Genomic DNA, 23069 nt, shown 5'->3' on the forward strand with positions numbered 1-23069 from the left:
ATGCGCACACTTACAAATGTGCACCTCCAGCTGGAAATTCTGGATAAAGATGAAAAGTAGGAAACCTGGTAGATTTTTCCTCCCCTTATCCTGGGCCACCAAAACCAATTATAGCACCTCAACTGCTGCCCCAGCTGAGATTATCAAATTCAACTCTGAACGGGAATCAATCTATATACAGCTCAGCTCTACACTAAGATAAACCGGGAAAAAGCAAATGGGGAGGGAAAGCACACTAAAAATTTTAAATCAGTCCACTTAATTTATTTTGTGTGACAGGTATTTGCACAATGCCTCCACTGCATATATAGTAGTTTGTTTCTGTTTCATATTTTCGTACAAAATCAATTAAATTGTGCTAACAAGATCGCTGAAGAGAAAGATTAGAAAATGAAGAGGTTTGAATGAAGCGTGAAAGAAAAAAAAAGCAAATTTACTAACCACATCTAGAAGGTTATTTCTACAACTGGCAAATAATGATCTAAGTGTCTGAAAACATCCATTGTGCCACACACATATACACACTCACACACATATACTCACAAGCATGCACGCACACGTATGCACACACACGCATGCACATACACGAGCGCAAAAAAGATTTTTTTTGTCAGACTGCCTTTATACAAATCCAAATCTCAGAGGTGAGAGTTGGAAGACACTTTAGTACAATGGATTACATTTCTCACCAATAACTTAAATACAACTGATGGGCAGAGCCCAAACTATTGCATTGTGTATTGTTGGAGATGTGGACTTCAGAACAATAACCATATTCATTCTATTTTTTTCCCATCCTCCAGGGCTTGAGAAAAAATACTCCAGTCGTTGCTCTGGAACTGAGTTAAACTCCAGTGTGTACTCCATTAACATTTACATAGATAAATAGAAAGTGGAAGAAAATGAAAAGGTTATATTGTTTGCTCTCAAATCCTGGGGGTAGTAGCACAGTTAACACAGCAATGTCCCACAAACAGCTGTGAAATGAATGACCAATTGTATCAGGACACTGGGAGAAACTCTCGTCTCTTTTTCTGAACAGTGCCATGAGATGATTAACGTCCACCTGACAGGCAGACGTGACCTTGGTTTAATGACTCACTAAAAGGCCTAGATGAGTTGCCTGTTGTTTCAAAGTTGCAGCAAGTTCTTACCGTTCCACAAATATCCCAGCCTGCACCGCATGGACAATGCTACGGAATCGCGGCTTCTCCTCCGTTCTCTTCAGCATCATCCCCATCTGCCTTGTGAAGGTGGAGGCCAACCAGTCACGTACCTCGGAGGGAACAGAATCTGACTGGATGTCACTGAGTTCATCTTCTGTATCGAGGAGGCGTCTGCGTTTAAACAAAGCAAAATCACACTTTTTTTACTTTTAAAATATACATAAACCTTTTATGATTTTAATTCTAATTACTTTCTGTCATTATACATCACTCTGAAGTTAAATGCAGAGTGAATGTAATGAGCAGAATAGCAGATTTAATGTTACATCATTTAATGTCACACGATCACTAGATTGGTTTCGATGAAGCAGGCCCATCAGCCTTTTTGATCTCATCCTTCCAGCATACCTATCCAACCATCTTTCCATCACAGCACCAAGCTGTTTTTTAAATATGCCCAATGTCCTGACACCTCAACCAACCTTCCTGGCAACTTGTTCCAGTCGTTAATTGCTTTCTGGGTAGATAAATACTTCCAGCTGTTTGTCCTGAAATTACCCTTTGCAACTCTAAACCAAGTGTTTGTTTTTGTCATCAAAAACTAGATTTGGGCAAAGAAATCATGATACTGTGCAAACTATGCAAACTTTTAAACTGCATCAGTGGGCATTCAGGAGAAATGGGGCTTGTGACATTTCAACCGGTGTCTGTTAAGGCCTCCTTGGAAACAGTCAGGTTGTCTGAGTGTGGAATGAGGCTCTACTGGGAGGTAAACTTTTACCAAAATTGACAGGGAAACAATAACATGGATGAGCAGCCACCTAAATCTTGGGACTAGGGACTGCAGTCTGTCAGATCCATTCACAAAAGGTACTTCAAGAGATTGCCCTTTGATACCTCTTAATTGTCATGGGCTTCACATGTAAGAAATGTAAGAGATGAAAAAGCTATTCCCTTGATCTGTACCAAGATGTGAAAATTTATGATTTAAAATATATGCACAATTGTATTCTTCCCTGAACAGTTTTACCTTGAAATGAAATTATTTGATTAACTCTATGCTCACTGGAGTAGAACAACAACAACAACAACAAAATTACATTTGTATAGCACCTTTCACGTCAGGAGGATGTCCCAAGACGCAAGTAGAAATATCTACTTAGGTCTAGATTTACTCTAATTTCTTAGCATTTCAGGACTAACAGAATGTTGCAAATTATTAAATACAGTCTTTCCTTACTCCACACGCCTAATAATAATCCCTCCAAAACTAAAAACAATAATAAATTGGTCATTTTCAATTTATGACTGTTTGTGGGACATTGCTGTGCGCAATTGGCTGCCGCATTCTCCCACAAATATACAGTCAATTCACTTTACAGTGTGTTCTGTGAAGCGCTTTGGGACGTCCTCCCGAAGTGAAGAGCCCTATATCAAATGCAAGGATTATTATTATTATTATTAATTTTGAAATGGTTTTTTTTAAGTTATTTTAAGAAGGAAAGGTCATAGGATTTAAAATTAATTAAAAAATTGAGAAATATTTTAAGAAAAAGAATATATCAAATGATCAGAGGGTTAATATCAAGAGAATTGAAAATTATCACCAAAAGCAAAAAAGAGGGAGGTTTAGAACAATGTTTATTTATACAGGGTTGTTAGAACGTGGAACGTTTTATTACAAATAGCTGTTGAAGCTGATTCAGTAACCACATTTAAAATGGTATTGGATAAATACATAAGAACAAATAATATTGAATGTTATACAGAGAGAGTTCCCTGTTGAAGTGATTTGAACAACATACCGGGTCTCATCAATGTAAACTGTCTCAAGCACTGCCGCTGCATACTCCAAATTCTTTTTCAGGTCTACAACAGAAGCTTCACCCCGTTCCAGTTGTTTCACCAAACATCGCAACCTGTAACAATAGGAAAATATTAGCGGTACAGCAGGAAAAAAGTCAGGACAAATATTTCTAAAAGAAAAAGCTATCATAACTTTTGCTCAAAGCTTTAACCCACGTGGAAGGGTGGAAGCTGGTCACATATTGTTGAATATCACTCAGATCTTAAGGCTTAGAAAAAAATTAACTTGTATTCATAATGGACAAGTTAACAATGTGAAATGAGAATATCTCCATGAGGGGAAAGTTGGAAGCTGTTTACCTTTTTTGAAACAAGACCTATGGCTTTGAGTAGCAAAATATCATTGTTGAAACATTACCAAAGCTAAATATCAGAAAGATGCATTAGATTTAACTTGATTATAATAAAATAATAATCATCCCTTGCATTTCATATAGCGCCTTATCACGTCTTCGAGACATCTCAAAGCGCTTCACAGAATATATGGTAAAGTGAATTGAATGTATATTTTTGGGCGAAACCCAACAGCCAATTGCACACAGCAGTCATGGATTGAGTGACCAATTTATATATTTATTATTATAATTTTTTTGAAGGAATTATTATCCCCGGAAACGTGAACCTCGGGTTCCTACTTACTGCTAGGTAATCAGAGGCATGTGCAGTAAGGAAACTTGCCCAACATTTCGCCCTACCAGGAATCGAACCCAGGTCTCTCGCTTGCAAGGGGAGACCTCTAACCACTAAGTTACAATTACCGTGAAACAAAGTTTAATGCTTATAGTGTCCATTATTATATATTGTATATTCTTAGTAAATTACTCTTAACTGGTACAAAGTTTGATATCTTTATATTTCACATCCAAACAGATGGACAGGCTGCAAGTATTTACAATGGGGAGAAAGTGGCAAAGGACAATTATCACAAGGACAGAAGATGTTGGCTTAAAATCTATCCTTAGTGATGGGTTTGGCACCAAACACTACTCTGTGAAAGTGAGAGGGAGGTCTTTCAAATTATTCCCAGTCATGATTGCAGTGACTCAACCCTGCTTCACCAACATTTAGATTGAAAGCTAAAATTCAAAAATAAAATAATGCTGGTTTGTGGCCTGGAATAAAGTCATTCAGAATCCTCACTAACTAAACAAAATAAGAAATAGACGTCGACACCTTGGTTCTGGAAAGTACTGAGGGAGAAGCTATTCTTCAAAAGTTGGCTGGAAAGAGCATTCAGTCCCAAACTTGTTATTGAAGGCATGTTTTAGCCACATTTTCTGTCATTATGATATCACTTCATAAATTGCAGTTTCTCTCACACCATTGCAAATAACAAATACAAGTGATATATATAGGAACATAGGATTGTATCAGTCTCAAAGGAGACCACTGCAGTCCATCTGGCTGGTCTTATTTTCAACAACAATCTCTCCTTATCTCACATACTTCCTAATAACTTTCAATATCAAATATCCATCCTATTCCTTGAAATTGGCCTCGCTACCCACCTTATCAGTTCCTTGAGGAAACTATTTCACACTTTAACTAGCCTCTGTGCAAAGTAATTCATTCTGAACTGTCTATTCACCTCCTTCTGAGTTTCAGACCAAGACTTCCAGTTGTCAGAGCATTTGACAATATTCACATATAATCTGCTGCACACCGGACACAATGGATGATTGTTTGGGTGCCTTTGGATTTGTCTTTGGAGGACCTAGTCCAAAGTCAAAGCCACACTTTCACTCAACTTGCCTGTCACACAGACACATCACAACTAATACACCACAACAACAACAAAGTTACATTTGTATAGCGCCTTTCACGTCGTGAGGACGTCCCTGCTTAACTAAGCAGATTCACCACACCAACAACAGCTCTTGAACTCCTGAATTGAAGAAATTGAGATATAAACAATGAGCAGAAATTTCAATGCAGTTCTCTTAACTGATTGAATTGATCACATAGGTGTTGCGACTTTGTAATTATGAGATTCAGCAATGGGGTCCCTTTGAAATATTTTGCCCACAAAATATACAGTCAATTCACTTTACAGTATATTCTGTGAAGTGCTTTGAGGCGACTTGAAGATGTGATAAGGCGCTGTATCAAATACAAGGATTATTACTGCACTGCTCGCATTGCTCAGTTGAACCATACTGAGTGTAAACACTCGCATGTGAGTGAGCTGTCCTTCAAACTCCAAGAAATATTCTCCCCTCACAACTTACCAAAACTTTTAATGGCCAGCACAATTTACTCCCCACTTCTCAGTAAAGCCTTAGCAGAATGTGATTTTAAAGAAATCTTATCATAAGGTCACTAAATTTACTGACAAGGGAGAATAATCTGTGATTGCAATTGCATGGAATCAGGTTTCCAGCATTCTAGCACAATCTACTTAGTTCAAAACTCATTGCTCTTTCGGCTCAAACAGCAAAGTGATTAAACTAATCAATCCTGCGCTATGTTCAATGCAAAGCAAATAGCATTGGTTTAAATGTTATGAGTCGTTCCTTGTTTGAGCTCCAACATCAGTGGATGTAGCACAGATGAAGATGACGTTTCTATGATCCACTAAAATATTTTTATCGTCTTACAAAAATAAGTCCGGTTTACCTTAACCAATCTTATGATTTTTCCCTAGGATTTATTTTGTGCTTAGTTTATCTGCCACCATTTCTCAAACAAGCTCTATTACAGCTCATGCTCCACCAGGTTTTTCTCAAAAATTATTTCAGTGAAAATATCCCATATGCTCTTTCGATAGGAACTGCAGTACTTGATCTTGAACTCATTAGATGCTTCATCGAGCAGCTCGGTTCTTATCTGCCTTCAATCGTGTGTCATCTGTCAGAGCATAATGAAACTTTCCATTAAATCATAACAATATTTAAACAGCTTCAGCTACACAAAATGAGAAAGCTCGGGATCAGGTGTCAGTTATACTTAGAAAGTTTTTCGTCACATCCAAAGCTTTTTTCAAAACTTTGATCTTTGTACAGGGTAAGTCCATTGTAATGACCCCTCAGCTATTTTGCTGATTCCCTTTATGGTGTGGACCCACATCAACTGGAAGAGCTCTTACAGGCAATTGACTCCTTCCGAACATTATACTTTCCTGTTGCACATTGTGACAAGTTAAAATTCGCACATATTAGAGAGAAGGGGAACAACAACTTGTATTTATATAGCTCCCGTCGTGAAGGGCAACATCTCGCAGTGTAAAGATTAGTATAGGAGAGGGGATGAGGATTATTTTCTAAAATTGTAAACACTTTATTACTTATTGCTTCAAAGTAGGCCATTAATCTGAATATTAACTATCCATTATTTTTGCAAACAAGAAAAGTTCTGTGTACAGAACTCAAATGAGCAGAGTTGCAAAATGTAAGAGCACCAAAGTGTAACAGTCAATTTGCATTAATGATTCTTCTTATTTCCATTAGCACATTAATTAATGCCCATTTCTCAGTATCAATTTTTTTTTGGACAGCCGGGTGTCTGACACATGCGGAAACCCATCACCATGCTTAACGGTATCCAACCCAAGCTGACAATTCCATCCATCCCACCTAAACATGGAAATCCCAGAGAAAGATTGTTGGAATGGAATGTGCACTTTCTCCCTGTCAGTGTTGGAAGTCTGACGTACTGTGCTTCACAGTCCACAGTACACTTCAGCTATAAGCTTACCCATACTCAATGGAATTGTTTTATAATAGGGTCACCCTCGAGCTAAATATTACACACAGTAAAACATTTAGTTATGTACCCTTAACAGTTAAATAGTTGCTAACAGATCAGGCATCAAGTAGTCAGGGAATACACACAACATTCCACTCTTACTAATCTGAAATGAAATCTCACTCCCTTGTTGATTTGCTTCATAATTAATTTTATTTCAGGAATCAAATGCTTTCCAGCTCATCAATATTTTTATAACCCAGAGTTTATAAACAGCTTCACCACGCACTGCAATTCAGAGTAGAACGTAAGTTCCTCCCATCATTGTAAAGTAGAATTCACCAAGTGTTGCATTGCTCATCTGTGATCAGGGGATGTGAGACTGGATGTAGACTGTCATGAGACATGTTAGTTTTATCTTATAATAATAATACTTGCATTTGATATAGCAACTTGATCACATTTGTACAAATACCTCAAAGCACTTAATAAGATTTATTCTAAAGTGTAGTGACTGCATTTTTTGTGGTGAATATATATAATAATCTTTGCATTTGATATAGCATCTTATCACATCTTCAAGACGTCACAAAGCACTTCACAGAATATACTGTAAAGTGAATTGACTGTATATTTTATGGGTGAAAATGCGGCAGCTGATTTGTGCACAGCAGTGTCCCACAAACAGCCATGAAATAAATAATTGATTTTATTTGGCGGATTGATGACTAATGATACTGAATGATGTGCCCTTCTGTTTTCGAATAGTGCCATGGAATCTTTAATGTCCACCTGAATAAAAAGGGACCTCGGTTTAACGACTCATTCAAAGGACCTGATCATGTTCCATTTTCATAAACCTTTCACTGTCCAAACTAAAAAATATGTGAAAGAATACTGCATTCAATCTCTTTCTTCTTCTCTCTGAAATTCTGGAGATCCTTCCTTCTGAGCTCTTGTAATCATTTCTGCTGAGAGGAAACGGTTTATCACTTCAATCAAACATTTAGATATTGGTCATCAACCAATATCTTTCTCATTAGTGTTGATCATCGCACCTGCTTTAGAATTAAAATTGAATTTCTTCAATTTCATGCCTCAGGAACTGGTATCTTTTGATGGGTTGAAAGTTATGTACTCAGCGAGCAGATAAATAGCAGTACACAAAATGGGCTGAAGCAACAGACTGTGAAAGCCAACTCCAGGCTTCCATGAGACAGCTTTTGCTTTAGGTTCTAAATACCTTTGCTTAAACAATGAAATAAGTCAAAAATAAAATAGTGTTAGTAGAGGACATATCCCACAAAACAAATACCCAAGCACTTTCCAAAATAAGTATGCAATAGGGGTCAAACAAGAACTCTGAATAATCTTTCCCATCCCTGATCCAGGGATGCTGAGGTCAGTTATAAGATATCTGATGCTACCCTCTTGATACATATTAAACAAAATTCTTCTTTTCATTGATTAAAATGGTAGAATAAAAGATCTTTACAATATAAATGTAGCTGTTGGATGGTTTGGATGGTTTCATTTAAAGATCAGATAACTCAGCATAGTTATGTTCCTGGATTCTTCGGCTGTTTAACACAAGGACCTGTCTTTACCATTTGGACCATCAGTGAGATTGGTTTATCCCCAGTGATGAGCTGGTCTGAATGTTGTCCTCATTCCAAGATTAAATAACAAAGAGGAACTCTTGGCGCTGAGCCATATGTTGGTAGCAGCAATTTCCTACTGTAAAGTGATTGTGTCAGTCCAGTGAAATGGAACAAAAGCAGAGTCAGCAAATTGCTGAAAACTGTTTGAGTTTTACAGTTCAATGTGAATTAATATAACGTAATATAATTGTTAATCATCATTACTAACAAGTGCAATAGTTGGATGTACAGTCAGGTTTCCAAATCAGCATAAAAGCTGTTTAAATTATCTCTGTTGGCATTTTTATGTAACAATGATTCAGAAATCATAAATTATAATAATTAAAATATCTTCAGTGATTTATTAATCACCTAATTGATCTGTTCATGTGGATAAATTTCTTCAGTGTAAACAGTATGAAATGTACTCCTAGTAACTTCACATTAAGTGGCCAATTTCATCACAAGATTACATTTCATCCAAGAAAATGTCTCGAAACACACCACAGGGAATTGTCGTCAAGTGGAGTGACTGTGCATGTGATAGCCACTTTGCTCAGCAAGATCCGTAAAGTTGATAACCAATTAATCTGGATGGGTTGAAAGTTATGTATTCAGTGGCCAGGACACCGAGAGAAACTCCCATTGATTTTCCACTAGCATTATTGTATCTTTGACATCCTCTTGGACAGATCGGTTTATTGCATTATCTGAAGGAAGGGACTTCTGACAGTGCAGAATTACCCCAGCAATGTCTTCCTGGGAGCTCAGTATCCTGATGTGGTGCTTGAACACTCAAACTATTGACCCAGAGGCAAATGCGCTACTTACTGATCAAAGTGTAACCCTTTAGAGTTGCCGATTACTCTCTGTGCAAAGAAATACTTCCTGGTGTCTATCCTAACCTTGCCCTTCACAAACCTAATCCTGTGCCCTCTTCTTCAACCTTAATATATCTGAAACTGTTGTCCTGGCATTACTGGTTTTCTTTCTCTGTCCTATTTAGCACCTTATATTCCAAGCTTAACTCAGCAGTCAAAGGTGATGCAAGTAAAGCACTGGCCTGGGGGTGTCAGGGAGAGAGTGAGAGAGAGAAGACTATGTGGGATAGAAATAAGGGTTGATAATATGTTGGGACGAGAGGGAAGGTTCTCAGTGTGATACTGCGGTGACAATGGTGTATATCTTGATGGAAGAAGTTTTTATTTAGTACAATATACTTCACAATTTATATTTAGTTTGCTCTTATTCTCAGCGAGCGCATTTTGGCTGCTGCCACCGACCCGAACTGCTTCCCTAAAATGCTCCCACACCTGTCCTCTACCCTCCATTACTCCTGTTTAGTCCTCCTCTCCCACCACCCTCCCCGACTCCTATCCCTGCTCGACCGTCCCACAACCTCCCTCTGATCCAGCTTGCGCATCTTCCATCCGGCCCAACTGTGGCAGACGCCTCTGGCAGTCCAACAGCAGCCACTCTGACTGCCCTATCCCACATTCTCGCCGCAAGGCCCATTGGTCCCTGACTCCAGGGGTCAACCTCTCCTCCCTCATCCACATCCCCACCCTCCCTATTAGTCCTCCCCCTGGCCCCCACACTCCACATTCTGCCATCAACTGTCCCATCCGCATCAGCCTACAAAATGTCTGCTCCTTCTCCAATAAAACACTCACCATCCAAGACCTAATTGTTGATGAAAACATCAGCATTCTCACCCTCACAGGAAACCTGGATCACTCCAGGCGACACCTTCCCCCAGACTGAGGCCACACCACCCAGCTACACCTTCCATTATACCCCTTGACCTAAGTGCCGTGGTGGCGGTGTGGCTGTCATCTCCCGGTCCCCACTCTGGCTATTCCCTTACTCCTCTGGAGCCTTCCCTTCCTTTGAGCATCTTACTCTTTAGAACCCCTCCAACCTTTCCCTCAAAATTCTCCTTATCTATCAGCCCCCCAAACCCTCCACCCTCCTATCTTCTCTCTCCCTTTGCTCCGAACGCCTCCTCATCCTAGGTGACTTCAAACTTTACTTCACTCCCTTCTGCTCTACCTCTGTTGACTTCTCCTCCCTTATTTCCTCCCCTCCCTCAACTTCTCCCTCTATATGCATTCCGCCACCCAGTCCCTGGTCAACCCCTTGATCTGCTGATCACTCGGGGCCTCTCAGACCTCATCATCATCAACATAGCGATCTTGGACATTCAATTCATCTCCCTTAACTCCTCAATCCCTCTCACACCTCCACCTAGCCCACCTCCATCTCCTACTGCCTCGGAAAAAAATCTCCCACCCCTCTCCCTCTCAGCTGCCTTGAAGTCATCTGAATTCCTTTCCTCTGGGCTTCCTCCCGCAATGACCTATCCTCCTCGGTCACTCTTCACCATAGCTTATTCTTCTCCACTCTCGATTCCCTTGCTCCCCTCACTTCCCGAACCATCTCCTATTCACATATATCACCCTGGTACTCCAGCCACCTCCACTACCTTAAAGCACAGGCCTGTGCCGCTGAATGCACCTGGCTTAAACCAAACTCAACATTCCATAGGCAGATGTGGCTGGACCTTATCAAATCTTACCGCTCTGCCCTCACCTCTGCTAAATCGTCATTCTACTCCAAGACAATCTTGGAAGGCTAAGGACAACCCCAGGCTCCTTTTCTCTATCATGAACCAACTCCTCCGTCCACCTTCTCACGCCTCACCCATCCTCACCTCCAATGCCAACTGCGAGGCGATGTTGGACTTCCTCGAATCCAAAGTTGAGGGGATCCGCTCAGCTGGCTCCGCTCATCCGTCTACTACCCCCTCCCCATCTCCCCCTCTCACGCCGGCCCCTACCCATCTCTCCCTCCACACCTTCGAACCTGTCTCTTACTCCTCTCTCATCACAACTATAACCCACATGAAACTGACCACCTGCTCCCTCGACCCCATCCCTACCCCTCTCCTTACCTCCCAGCTCCACCTCCTTGCCCCTCTACTCACAGACATCATAAACCTCTCCCTGTCCACTGGTACTGTTCCTACCCAATTAAAAATATCCGTCATTACTCCTATCTTTAAGAAACCCTCCCTGGACCCATCACTACTCTCAAACTACTGTCCCATCTCCAACCTCCCTTTCCTCTCCAAGGTCCTAGAACGAGTTGTTGCTTCGCTCCTTCCTCTCCTGCCACTCCCTTCACGAAAACCTCCAATCGGGTTTCCATGCCGCCCACAGCACAGAAATAGCCCTGATCAAAGTGACAAATGACATTCTGTCCATCTGCGACCAGGGCTCCCTTTGCCACCTCGTTCTCCTTGACCTGTTTGCTGCCTTCGACACCATTGACCACTCTATCCTCATTCACCGCCTCTCCTCTCACTTTGACCTTCACGGTTCTGTTCTTGACTGGTTCAGATCGTACCTCTCACACCACCTCCACTTCATCTCCACAAACAGTTTCTCCTCTAGGCCCCACACCGTCTCATACAGCATTCTTCTAGCTACAACTTGCTGTGTTCGCCTAAACAATACAGTCACTACACTTCACAGTAAAATCCTGTGAAGTGCTTTGAGATGAATCAACAATGTTTATATATCAAATGCCAAGATTATTATTATATGATTACCTATTTTAATGATCAGCAATGGAAACTGAGTGAAAACCTTTTCCTCATGTTTGATCCTAAAGCCTGGATTGCATCTGCTTCTTTACACCTGAGGATAGAAATCTCACCTGGATCTAGACATTTGCTTAGCATTTCAGAGCTGTGCAAATATTAGACAATTCTTCAATTCAATATTCATTTCTATAGGATCTCTTAAGAAATGCAGTAAACCAGCTTCAAAATTAAAACTGAATTTAAGAATTGTCCAAAAGTTTCACTTATTCTAAAATGCTAATGAAACAAAGCCCAAGTCTAGACCCTGGTGGAATTTCAATGCAATCCCCTCATCTTCTGATCATTATCTTTTACTGTATTACTGCTCTTGTTAGATTGTATAGCATGTCAAAAGCAATCGACCGCAGTATGTGACATTCCGAAGTGTAAACTTTCTGCAGCAATGAGCAGCTTAGTTGCACAGCATGTTAAGGCACCAGCCTGTAGCATCATGGAGTGACTGGCTACAAGTACAATTTTCCCCTGATACACACTCTGTTATGCTGCTGTGGTGATATGTTGACTGGAGGCCAGACGACTCCCGATGCACACAAGGCATAAAAACAGATGGGTGCAGCACCTCTGCCATGTGCCTTATGGCATCTGATTCAGTAATGGCACTGGCAATGTCACGGGAGCACATCTGAAGCAGATGGTGGCCGGTTGGACGCACCTGAGACGAGAGGGTAAAAGAATAGAGGATAAATTCTCTCTCCTTGTAAAGCAAACCATATCTAGTACTGATCAGCCAACACAAAACATAGTCATTGCATTACTTCCCTGCCTTCTCATCAGAACTAAAACTTGGACAAACAAAGTAGACTTAAAAAGGCCCACATTTCTACTCAGTTTCAGCCTGCAAGACCATTTTGTCTTAATATTTTGGTTTCTTACAGTTCTTAAGTCAAAAGTCTTAAATTCAGCCTTAATTTGGAAGCTGGCTCTGTTTAAAAACTGAAAAAATAAAAATGTCCTCAATTCTGCATAACCTTACATTTTTAAGACACAGATCATCTTACAGGCTCGTACTGAACCACTGAGTCTTTTGAACCAATGCTTTCAGTGCATACCCAAATATTGTCTGCTTTGATTTGCACTGGAGATTATGTAAATAGCAATTTCAGGCAAGAAAAATTAACTGTCGATGTAACCTTAGCCATTCAAAGATATCTACCTCCACATCAACGCCTGAATTGCAATCATTTCCTAATGGATAGTCCGCTGTCCATTCTAAAGCATCACGCGACAACTCCATCGCAACACACGTTAAAAATATCACTGGTTTCCATAATCCCAAGGACTTCCTTATGCATTCATTCTTCAAGTGGTGCTTGCAGTGGAAACCCTCCCCTTAAGGCTTAAAATTCTTCACTATCTTAGCATTAAGTGTATAGTTTTAAAATTAGAAAATTAAACTGTGGAAAGTGGAAATTAAGAATTTCCAAATATTTCCAAAATTTTGCATGATGTTAAATTTTAAGTCAATGTTTCTTGAGGATAAGACATTGAAAAATGTATAGCCTTGGTATTGTGTTAAAACAAAGGCATTAATATAATCCCTGCTGAAGAGGTTGTTAACTGATTATTCCATTGTTGCTCTCAGTGCTTCTATATAAAAAAAAGCTTCATCTGAGCATGTCTCAGGGATGACTCTCCCTCAGATTTCTCCGCCCATCACTGTCAGCAAGTACTTCGTCTTAATTTACAATGACATAGCTGGTCAGCACTTACCACTTGAAGGTCTCTAGTCTTGGCCAACACCATGTCAGTCTATATCATTTTGCTCTCAAGTTTTCGTTTAAATTGGGAATTGGTGTGTCTGCACTGGGTTTATTATGATTGGGGAATTCATACACACCATTGAAAATAAACATGTAGGATTCTTCGTACCCAGCACTTAAACCCTCATCAAACCAACACAGCCGATAGCAGTGCAGAGAAAGTAACTGAGGCAATAAGGGAAACAGATTTTTAAACTTTGCAAGCCACAAAAATCTATCCTCTAAAAGGTAAAGGGGCGCCCTGGCAGATGGCAGACTGTCTATTAAAATATCAAGTGTCATCATCCAGCACTCCCAGATTGGATGCAACATAAAATGTGTTTGCAAACCAATTCTGCATCCTGACATATTACCCATCTCGGAAGACTAAGCCCCCACACCCGCCTCCACCACCATTGTAAGCAATCCTGTCACCCTTGACTATCTCCATTATAAAGCAGTTCAAGAAACAAAGTTTGATTCACTTGTATAAAACACGTATCTGATCCCTTTTGACTATTTTGATCTGGATCCACTCTGCCACCAAATGGCACTGATATTAAATCAAACTATTATATCAAATATCATATTAGCCAGCATATTAAAAAAATGCACTAAACACTGCCCTTTTTAAAACAGATCAAATAATTACAACTATAAGTTAGACTTTTTTTTCACTTTCACTCTTTCATAAAATGCCTAAGACTGTTGCCAGATACGATGAAATAAGCATAGTATCTCTTTCTTAATTCATAGCAATATTTTCCAAACACTTCTATCCATAGTTTCAAAAGAATATTCATGGGAAAGAGACGTGTGTTTATGCACTTTGTGTATTCAAAATAAATCATATTTACAAATCCTGGTACCGTATACAATGCTTATAAATAACTTTAATCTAATTAAAGGTTGTAATGGAAACATATTTGCAACACTTACTGAAAGAAGTGAAATGATGTTTAGATAACAGTTGAATGAACTACATGGAGCACCAGAAACAGAATAACCAAAATGGGATCAAAGGCATAATATATTTTAATAGGATTCCTTACTCAGTCACACAACCAGTAACAGGAAGTACAAGTCAAAACATGAGAGCGCCACTCTGAAACCGCCTATAGTAATGGAGTGAGTTCCTGAAACAATAAGTGAAGCAGGCTGGAGAGGAGTTCCCAGGAATTGGTGGAATTTGTAATGAGATAATTAAGGCATCTCATGAAGAAATATCACATTTTAGACATCCCTGATATCTTTTGTTTCTTGCCTTTTATTCTCTACAGTCAGGTTCAAACTATGAATTAGGATGTTTAGATGCTGAAAACATCACTCTGTTGAAGTGTTATATTGCATCAAAATTCTTCTTGGATGTTTACAATATCAGCTTTCACTGCCAATAACATTAGATACAATCTACTTTCTCCTCTTCTGTCAGAAATGCCTGGCATTTGATTGAAATTACGACCTCTGGGACATATGGCTCGCTATCTCGCCCTGCAGGGCTGATCAGAAGAATAAAACTTGAAGATTAGTAAAGCCCAATACACCAGTGAGCTCTAGGTACATGCAAATGCTGCAAGTTGGAGCAGGTGAATCTAATAGCAATCTGCTGAGGCTGCTAATAGTAATTATGTTCCATCTGATAGAGGGTAAAGATCAGAGGGATTACCACAGGCTTCCTAATATATCTCATGCAGAGGTAGTGAAATTGTCAAACTTGCTGCCTGAAACCATGGTTAAATCAGATAGTGTAGATGCATTCAAGAGGAAACTGGACCTTCACATGAGGGAGAGGGGAATAAAAGGGTATAGGAGGGAGTAAGGAGTGGGTGGAGACTCATGTGGAGCATAAACTCTGGCACGGACTCGTGGGGCCGAGTGGCCTGTTTCCTGTATATTATTTGTAAATCTTTATAAATCCTTCCTGGCTGTATTGTTATGTATTCCTATAGTTAGTCAATTAACAACTTTCATGTTGAAAGTTAAACCCACACTATAAAAGTCAACTGTTAGAATGATGTATTGTTACCACAGAGAAACAATCTGCTTCATTGGTGTTTTTCTCCAGAAAGTCTAATCCCATTTTTTTAACCCCCTGCCCCCACAATCCCCATACCCCTTAATATTCCTGTTTTTGAAGCATTTATCAAATTCCCTTTCGACAGAATTCATGCACTCTAATTTAACAACAGTTTGTGGCGGGGAATGTATCATGGCAACCACTGTTAGTGTGAATAAAGGTAAATATAACTTGAAACACTCTCTTCCCTTCTTTGCTATCACAGCCACTGATGTCTACGCTCACGAGTGAAGAATGATCACGTGGTGGAGATACTGGAGGACTGCTGACAAGGGCATCCATTTGTATTGGGTCTCACTCCTCAGCCCAGCTCTAGAGGTGGTTCACGAACCCTTGTGAAATAGAATCGCTGCTTCCTGCTTCAAATCATTTCTCTGTTTGAAGCAATAGTGAATTGCTCCAGTGACATAAAGATTATTAAAGAAATAGATCAGAAAAACATTCAGATGAGAGAAGGATTCTTCACGGAAATGAACAATCTCTCCTAGCTTCAGATGTTCTATAAGATAATTTTGACAATAATTCAACCCTGTCAATTCTGAGGCTTGATAAAACTATTAAAATCACCACCTTAATAATCATCAGCCACAAACTAAAAAAATGCTATGGCTGTAGGTCATTCCAAACCTGATCTGAGTTCAGATTAGCTCTCGCTCTGAGCTGTTCAGATGATACTCATCTACAATGTATCCTGTTTGTGCTTTCTATGTCCACCTCGGTGCTGCCCTGGTTGAGGTATGTTGACTCTTCACCGACCCGGGATTAAATTTGGGTACTTAGGGAGTTTGTGTGGCTCAGTTTCATGCTTGGAAGCACCTTTATCAAATGGGCCGACAGAGATCTCTTTGTCACAAGATCACAAAATCACAATAGAGGTTTGTTGAAGAAGGTTCTGTGTCCCATTTGATCTCATTCTTCAAGTACCCAATCTACGTCCTCCCATCACACCATCAAGCTTTTTCTTAAATGAGTTAGATTCCTGGCCTCAAACATCCTTTTTGGTAACCTTTCCAGTCTTTAATTACACTTTAGATACAAAGAAATACTTCCTGGTATCTGTCCTGAAATTGGCTTAGCAACCCTGGACCTGTAACCTCTTGTGCTGCTGCCTTGGCATATTGAAAGTATTGCTTTGGGTTGTATCTGCATTAATCGGATGGTGACATCCACACAGCACCATCATTCTTGCTTTAGAGAAACAAAAAGACAAAAAAAGTTTTAGCTTGAATCTAACAAAAGACATGATGTCTAGGATAGTAGAAGGACTCACCTTTTGCTTGATACATAGCTGGAATACAGATTTGTGTGGCCCCATCTGTTGCATTTTTATAAGTAAAACAGGAGAATATATATAAAACAACTGATAATTGTAAAAAAAAATACATTTTTAATTTGAGAAAATTAAATTAATGCTAAAGACTGGTATACATGAATCAGGTCAAAGTAATTGTGTTCCTACAATCTATGTAAAATAAAAACAAAAATATAAATTAAATGTAAAGTTAAAAAAATCCAGCATAGTTTCAAATGTACTTCTATTTAACACCTGTAATGTGTAGACTTTGATTACCATTTATAAATAAGATTGTGCCTGTGCTACATATTCAGTGTACTCAAATTGCATTACTTCTTTACTGGAATAGGCTAGGAGCACATATTGATCTCATATTGGCTTAGTGTAAAGTAAGCTGGTAACAATTTTTACACATGCCGTGCATAGTGCTAACTCACACACTTCCTACCACATTAAATACACATCTACAGTGAAATTACAATGTACATTTATGTCGCACCATTCACGCAGGACAACATCTGAGTACTACACAGTGGATGCTTAGCAAGGAGAAGAGGGAAGAGGGGGTGACCATAGGTGCAGTCGAAGAGGTAGATCTTAAGTTGAAATCACTCTCAACGTGTTTCATACAGCTATCTGTCAACCTTCTTATCAGTCACATTTATCTTGAAATCAATACACAGTTTTTTCAGTGATACTAAACTACCTTGTTTATACATTTTCATCACTTTAACAAAATATTGGCAACTTCTTGAATCTTGTATACATCTATATAATCAGATGCTTTATGGAATATTTGCCTGCAGTTTGCATTTGCTGCATTACCAAGAATTCCCTTACAAAGCTAAAATACCTCAGTGCACTGAATATTATTATTGTATTTTTGTTGTGAGTATTGTGATTCACTATATCTCCTCCTTACTTAATAATATTTTATCCCCGAATGCACACAAAGGTACAGTCAAAGAGGAAGGTCTTGAGACAGGCCATGTAGGAGGTGAGGGAGGAGGTGAAGCGGAGGGATTCGGGGATGGAGTTCCAGAGGGTGTGGCAGAAAAGCTCAACCGTCAATGGTGGGGCGGGCAGGGGACATATAGCAGACCTGTGCTTACAAAACGGAGGGAGCAAATACTGGCCACAGAGACTTTGTTTAAAATAAAATTGCACTTTTCATCAGGGTTACAAACAGCAAGTAGCAGTTACTGAAATCTTGGTTGAAATCATTAATGAAGAAACCTGATGAGGGGTACATGCCATTTAAACCGAGATGGTTCTATTTCCTCTGCCTCAGAGGCTGGGGAAGGGGATTTAATTGTAAACTGAGTGGGTATTGATGTCTTACATCTGTTTATAAATTGCTGTAGTTTGGGAAGAGTGTGCTGAGAAGTCTAAGGGAATGTTGTATGTCCAACTGTGGCTGTTATTATTCAAGGAGAGACAAAAGAGAGCTGAGCGATCATAACCAGAGAATACGCCACACAAACACGATCCCCCCACCATTAACCCAAAGATCACTGCTAGTAAACACCAAATGTTCATTTTTGTATTTTTATATTGGTGTGGACCAGTTACACAACTTGGAACAGGGTACAATATAAAAATCTTGCAGTAGTCGCCCAGCCATTACTTTCTGATCCAATCTTTGCATTTAGTGTGAGCAGCAGTTTAAGCCTTAGGAAAAATCCATTTGTACTTTATAAATAAATAATAATCCTTGCAGTTGATATAATGCTTTTGCACGTCTTCGAGACGTCTCAAATCACTTCACAGAATATACTGTAAAGTGAAGTGACTGTATATTTGTGGGCGAAACGCAGCAGCCAATTGCGCACAGCAGTGTCCCACAAACAGTCGTGGATTGGGTGACCAAATTATTAATTAATTTATTTTTTTCTTCAGTGATTATTATCAGGCGTGTGGAGTAAGGAAACTTGCCCAGGGTTTTGCTCTGCTGGGAATCGAACCCAGGTCTCTCGCTTGCGAGGCAAGTGCTCTGACCACTCAGCTACAGGGCTCCACTAAGCAAAGATGCTAAAGAATGACAATATTAGTAACGAGTTAGCTGGTGCCAACTGAGGTGATAGTTGAGAGGGTAAGAGACAACAGTCAGTATCAACCAGTACTTTCTGGGCTGGTGGGCAGGCACAGCAACAAATTCAGCCAGTGTTCCCGTTTGCTGATCCAGTCATCCTGCAATTTTTCCCCCATTGCTAAATTGAATTCCCATGAATCCTATTCGATACAAATCTGAATCAATGAACATTCCTTACATTTGATACTGTGCCTTTCACATTGGGAGGGCATCACAAAGCACTTCACAGAAACCCCTGTAAAGTGGATTGACTGCGTATTGTATAGTTAACTGTGACAACCAATTTGCTCACTGCAATTTTCCACAAACGGCCATAAAATGAATGAGCAATTTTATTCGGGGAATTTTTGGCCAGGACACATGGAGAAACTCCCTTCTCTTTTCAAACAGTGCCATGGCATCTATAATGTCCATCTGAACAGGTAAATTGCACCTCGGTTTAACAACTCATCCAGAGAACAGCACCTGCGACAATGGCAGTACTCCACAGCACTGTAGGGTGTGCCAGTCTAGACTGTGAGCTCAAATTCCTGACGTGGAGTTTGAACTTACCAATCTTTTGACTTAACGGTGAAAGTGCCACTCACTGAGCTAGGCTCAACCTTGCCTTGTTCCATTTTGATGCTTTTACTCCTCCTTCTCAGCTCCTGCCCTGGTAATTTGTTCTGCATGCCTGTCACCTTTTTACTAAACAACATTCTGCATTTCCTACTCCCTTTTGCTGTCATTATGTGAAGATATAACACAGGACCCCCAGGATGACCTTCCTCTGTCATCCAAGGGCTTTATCAAGATATAATCTCCTCATTTACTTTTAATCAATTTCCTGCCTTAAAACCCATATCTTTATACCATTTACTGAATCAGGCATTGACCCAGTTCTTCTGCTTGTACTACTGCCCACTCGAGACTCCATTCCAGCTTGTTTTTCATTTCAGAAGTTAACAACTCTATCACAAAATACCTACACCTATACCAATATGCTACATGCAGCTTAAATGAAAGAAAATCCCATTATAGCTGCACATCACTTAAGGTTGGTTGATTTACTGACAAGAGGACAGCTCTTTGCTCTTCAACTCACAGTAAAAATAAAAGCTCTAAAAAGGAGTTTAGGAAGAACTTCTTTATGCAGAGGATGGTAAGAATGTGGAACTTCACTGCTGGGAGCTGTGGGTACAGCACAAAGCATCAGCAGATTTAAGAGGATCATGACACCTATGTGAGAGACAGGGAATAGAAGGGAAGAGGAGAGGTAATAATAATAATAATAATCCGTGCATTTGATATAGCGCTTTTCACGTCGGGAGGACGTCCCAAAGCGCTTCACAGAACACACTGTAAAGTGAATTGACTGTATATTTGTGGGCAAACGCGGCAGCCAATTGCGCACAGCAATGTCCCACAAACAGTCGTAGATTGAAAATGACCAATTTATTATTGTTTTTTTTTTTTGGAGGGATTATTATTAGGCGTGTGGAGTAAGGAAACTTGCCCAAGGTTTCGCCCTGCCTGGAATTGAACTCAGGTCTCTCGCTTGCAAAGCGAGTGCTCTAACCACTGAGCTACAGGACTCCACAGAGGTAGAGGCTCATGTGGAGTATAAACACTGGCATGGATTAGTTATGTCAAATGGTCTGTTTATATGTCATTCATTCTAATGTAACTCTATATAATCACAGAATTTTACTGTACAGAACCAGGCCATTCTTCCCAATACGTTCACCCTAGTATTTCTCTACAAATGAACAAGGTCCATTAAAGTCAGTTTTATGTTCAAAAGAAAAAGAATTGGGGGGTAGGGAAGGGTCTATTTTTTGTCGAAAACCTGGAGAGAAGGGTGTTGGGGGGGAGGGGGGGGGGATGGAATTTAACACAAATCAACCTGAGTAAATTTGGTTAAAATCTGGATTTATTTGGAACATTGAAAGAAAGTCAAGAAATTAACAAACTGCTATTTTACTGCTAAACACAGTCACATGTACAGCAAACAGACAATTATCTGTGTGCACAAGATTACTATGGATGCTTATATTGCTTTATTAGTAACCTCAAACATCGATCTGCACAACTGGATTCACAAATTGATGCACGGGCATTCCCACAAATGAATACAACTGACACTTAAAATGATTGGTTGGATCAGTTTTTATAAGTCAAATTTAGAAGAGTTTCTTACTGATTGACTTTCACCAAACAAAAGCAGTGCTAAAAATTGATTTAAAAATGGACTTTAATGGTCCTTGCAAATGAGTCATCTGGTCTAAACCTACTCTCCTGCTTGCTCTCCCATATCCTATAATTTATCTTCACAGAAACCGAGAAAGTTACTTACGAACTGTTACTTTCAGTTTCCTGCTTAACAGTTCCCGTGACCTTCGGAATGAATGCTCAGTCAGGAGCACATGCAGCCTGGTTATCATTTCACTTCTTTTCATATTTAAATTGGCTTGCTATTTATCATGTTATGGGAGAGGTGGCTGTGCTTGCTTCTTTTGTCCTGCCGAACCCTGAAGGTTGTTCTCTTGCTGGGTTACAGTTCAACTGTATCTACTGTTTCATAAAATCCAATTAATTCAAAACTCTGCAGCCCATATCCTCACCTGTACTAAACTGCATCCCCATCATCCCAGTCTTTGCCAGGCTCCACTGGCTCCCTATTGCAGAACAGATCAATTTCAAGTTACTCAAACTCACATACAAATGACTTCATACCCTGGCACCTCCCTACCTCTCCGACTGGCTTGCCCCCCACTCTTCTACCCATCCCCTTTCCTCAGTGGCCTCCTGCACATCCCTCATCCATGGTTCTCCTCCAATAACGCCAATGTCTTCAGCTGCTTCCCCTTAAACTCTGGAACTCTCTGCCTCAATCCCTCCACCTTGCCCCCTCTTTACCTACCTTTGGATCGCACCTGATGACCTTCCTCTTTGACCATGTCTATGGTCACCTCCCCAATCTCCCTGGCACTGTGTCAAGCTCTACCAATGTGAAATGCTCAGAGATGCCACCCAACATGAAGAGTGCTATACAAATATACAAATGCAAGCTGTTGTTGGTGTACAGGTGCCAATCACCTCTGGACCTCAGCCACATCATTCTTCACATGCAAACCTGTGAGAGGTATCACAACTCTGCTCCTGGCTTTGATGTGATGACTGTATGGATGAGTGTTTCGGCGGCCTGAGGGCTGAAGCAGTTGTGGTGTCGGGGCGATGTTGCGGAGATGGAGAAGGCAGAGTGGGTCATGGCACGAATGTGGGGTCGAAAGGATAGTTGAGGGTCAAACAAGACCCCAAGGTTCCACACTGGGTCAGTGAGGTGGAGTGTGCATCCCTGGATGGTGATGCTATCAGCGCCCAAAGTGTAGAAGCGCTGACGGGAGCCAATCAGGAGAGGCTCGGTCTTGTTGATGTTCAACTGTAGAAAGTTAGCTCTCATCCAGGACTTGATGTCTGACAGACATTCTGTCAGGACAGCAGTGGTCCTGGAGTCAAGGGTGGAGGCAGAGAGATAGAGTTGGGTGTCATCCGCATACATGTGGATGTTGACCTCATGTCTGCGGATGATGTCACCGAGAGGGAGTATATAGATATTGAAGAGTACAGAGCCCTGAGGAACGCCGCACAAGATGGTGCGGGTGCTAGAGGAGAAGCAGTTTGTGGAGATGAAGTGGAGATGGTGTGAGAGGTAGGAGCTAAATCAACAATAACAACAACTTGCACTTATATGATGCCCTCCATGCAGGGTAGCATCTCAAAGCGCTTAACAGTGGTGGAGCCTGACTCCGAGCTGGGGAGAGGAGGGAGGTGGACGTAAGCACAGTCGAAGAGGAAAGTTTTC

General features: G+C 40.4%; 1 protein-coding gene across 1 annotated transcript in view; it reads right to left on the minus strand.

The window, feature by feature from the left end:
- The window catches only part of pde1ca (phosphodiesterase 1C, calmodulin-dependent a), a 174521-nt gene that overhangs the window by 69639 nt on the left and 81813 nt on the right, over positions 1–23069 (minus strand). The window contains exons 3-4 of the mRNA XM_042332134.1: positions 2972–3085; positions 1155–1337 (exon numbers count right to left, since the gene is read on the minus strand). Coding sequence (XP_042188068.1) covers positions 1155–1337; positions 2972–3085 — 297 coding nt within the window. The remainder of the gene's footprint in view (positions 1–1154; positions 1338–2971; positions 3086–23069) is intronic.

Source organism: Callorhinchus milii, unplaced genomic scaffold, assembly GCF_018977255.1.
Source record: "Callorhinchus milii isolate IMCB2004 unplaced genomic scaffold, IMCB_Cmil_1.0 Scaffold2, whole genome shotgun sequence".
Lineage (NCBI taxonomy): Eukaryota > Metazoa > Chordata > Chondrichthyes > Chimaeriformes > Callorhinchidae > Callorhinchus > Callorhinchus milii.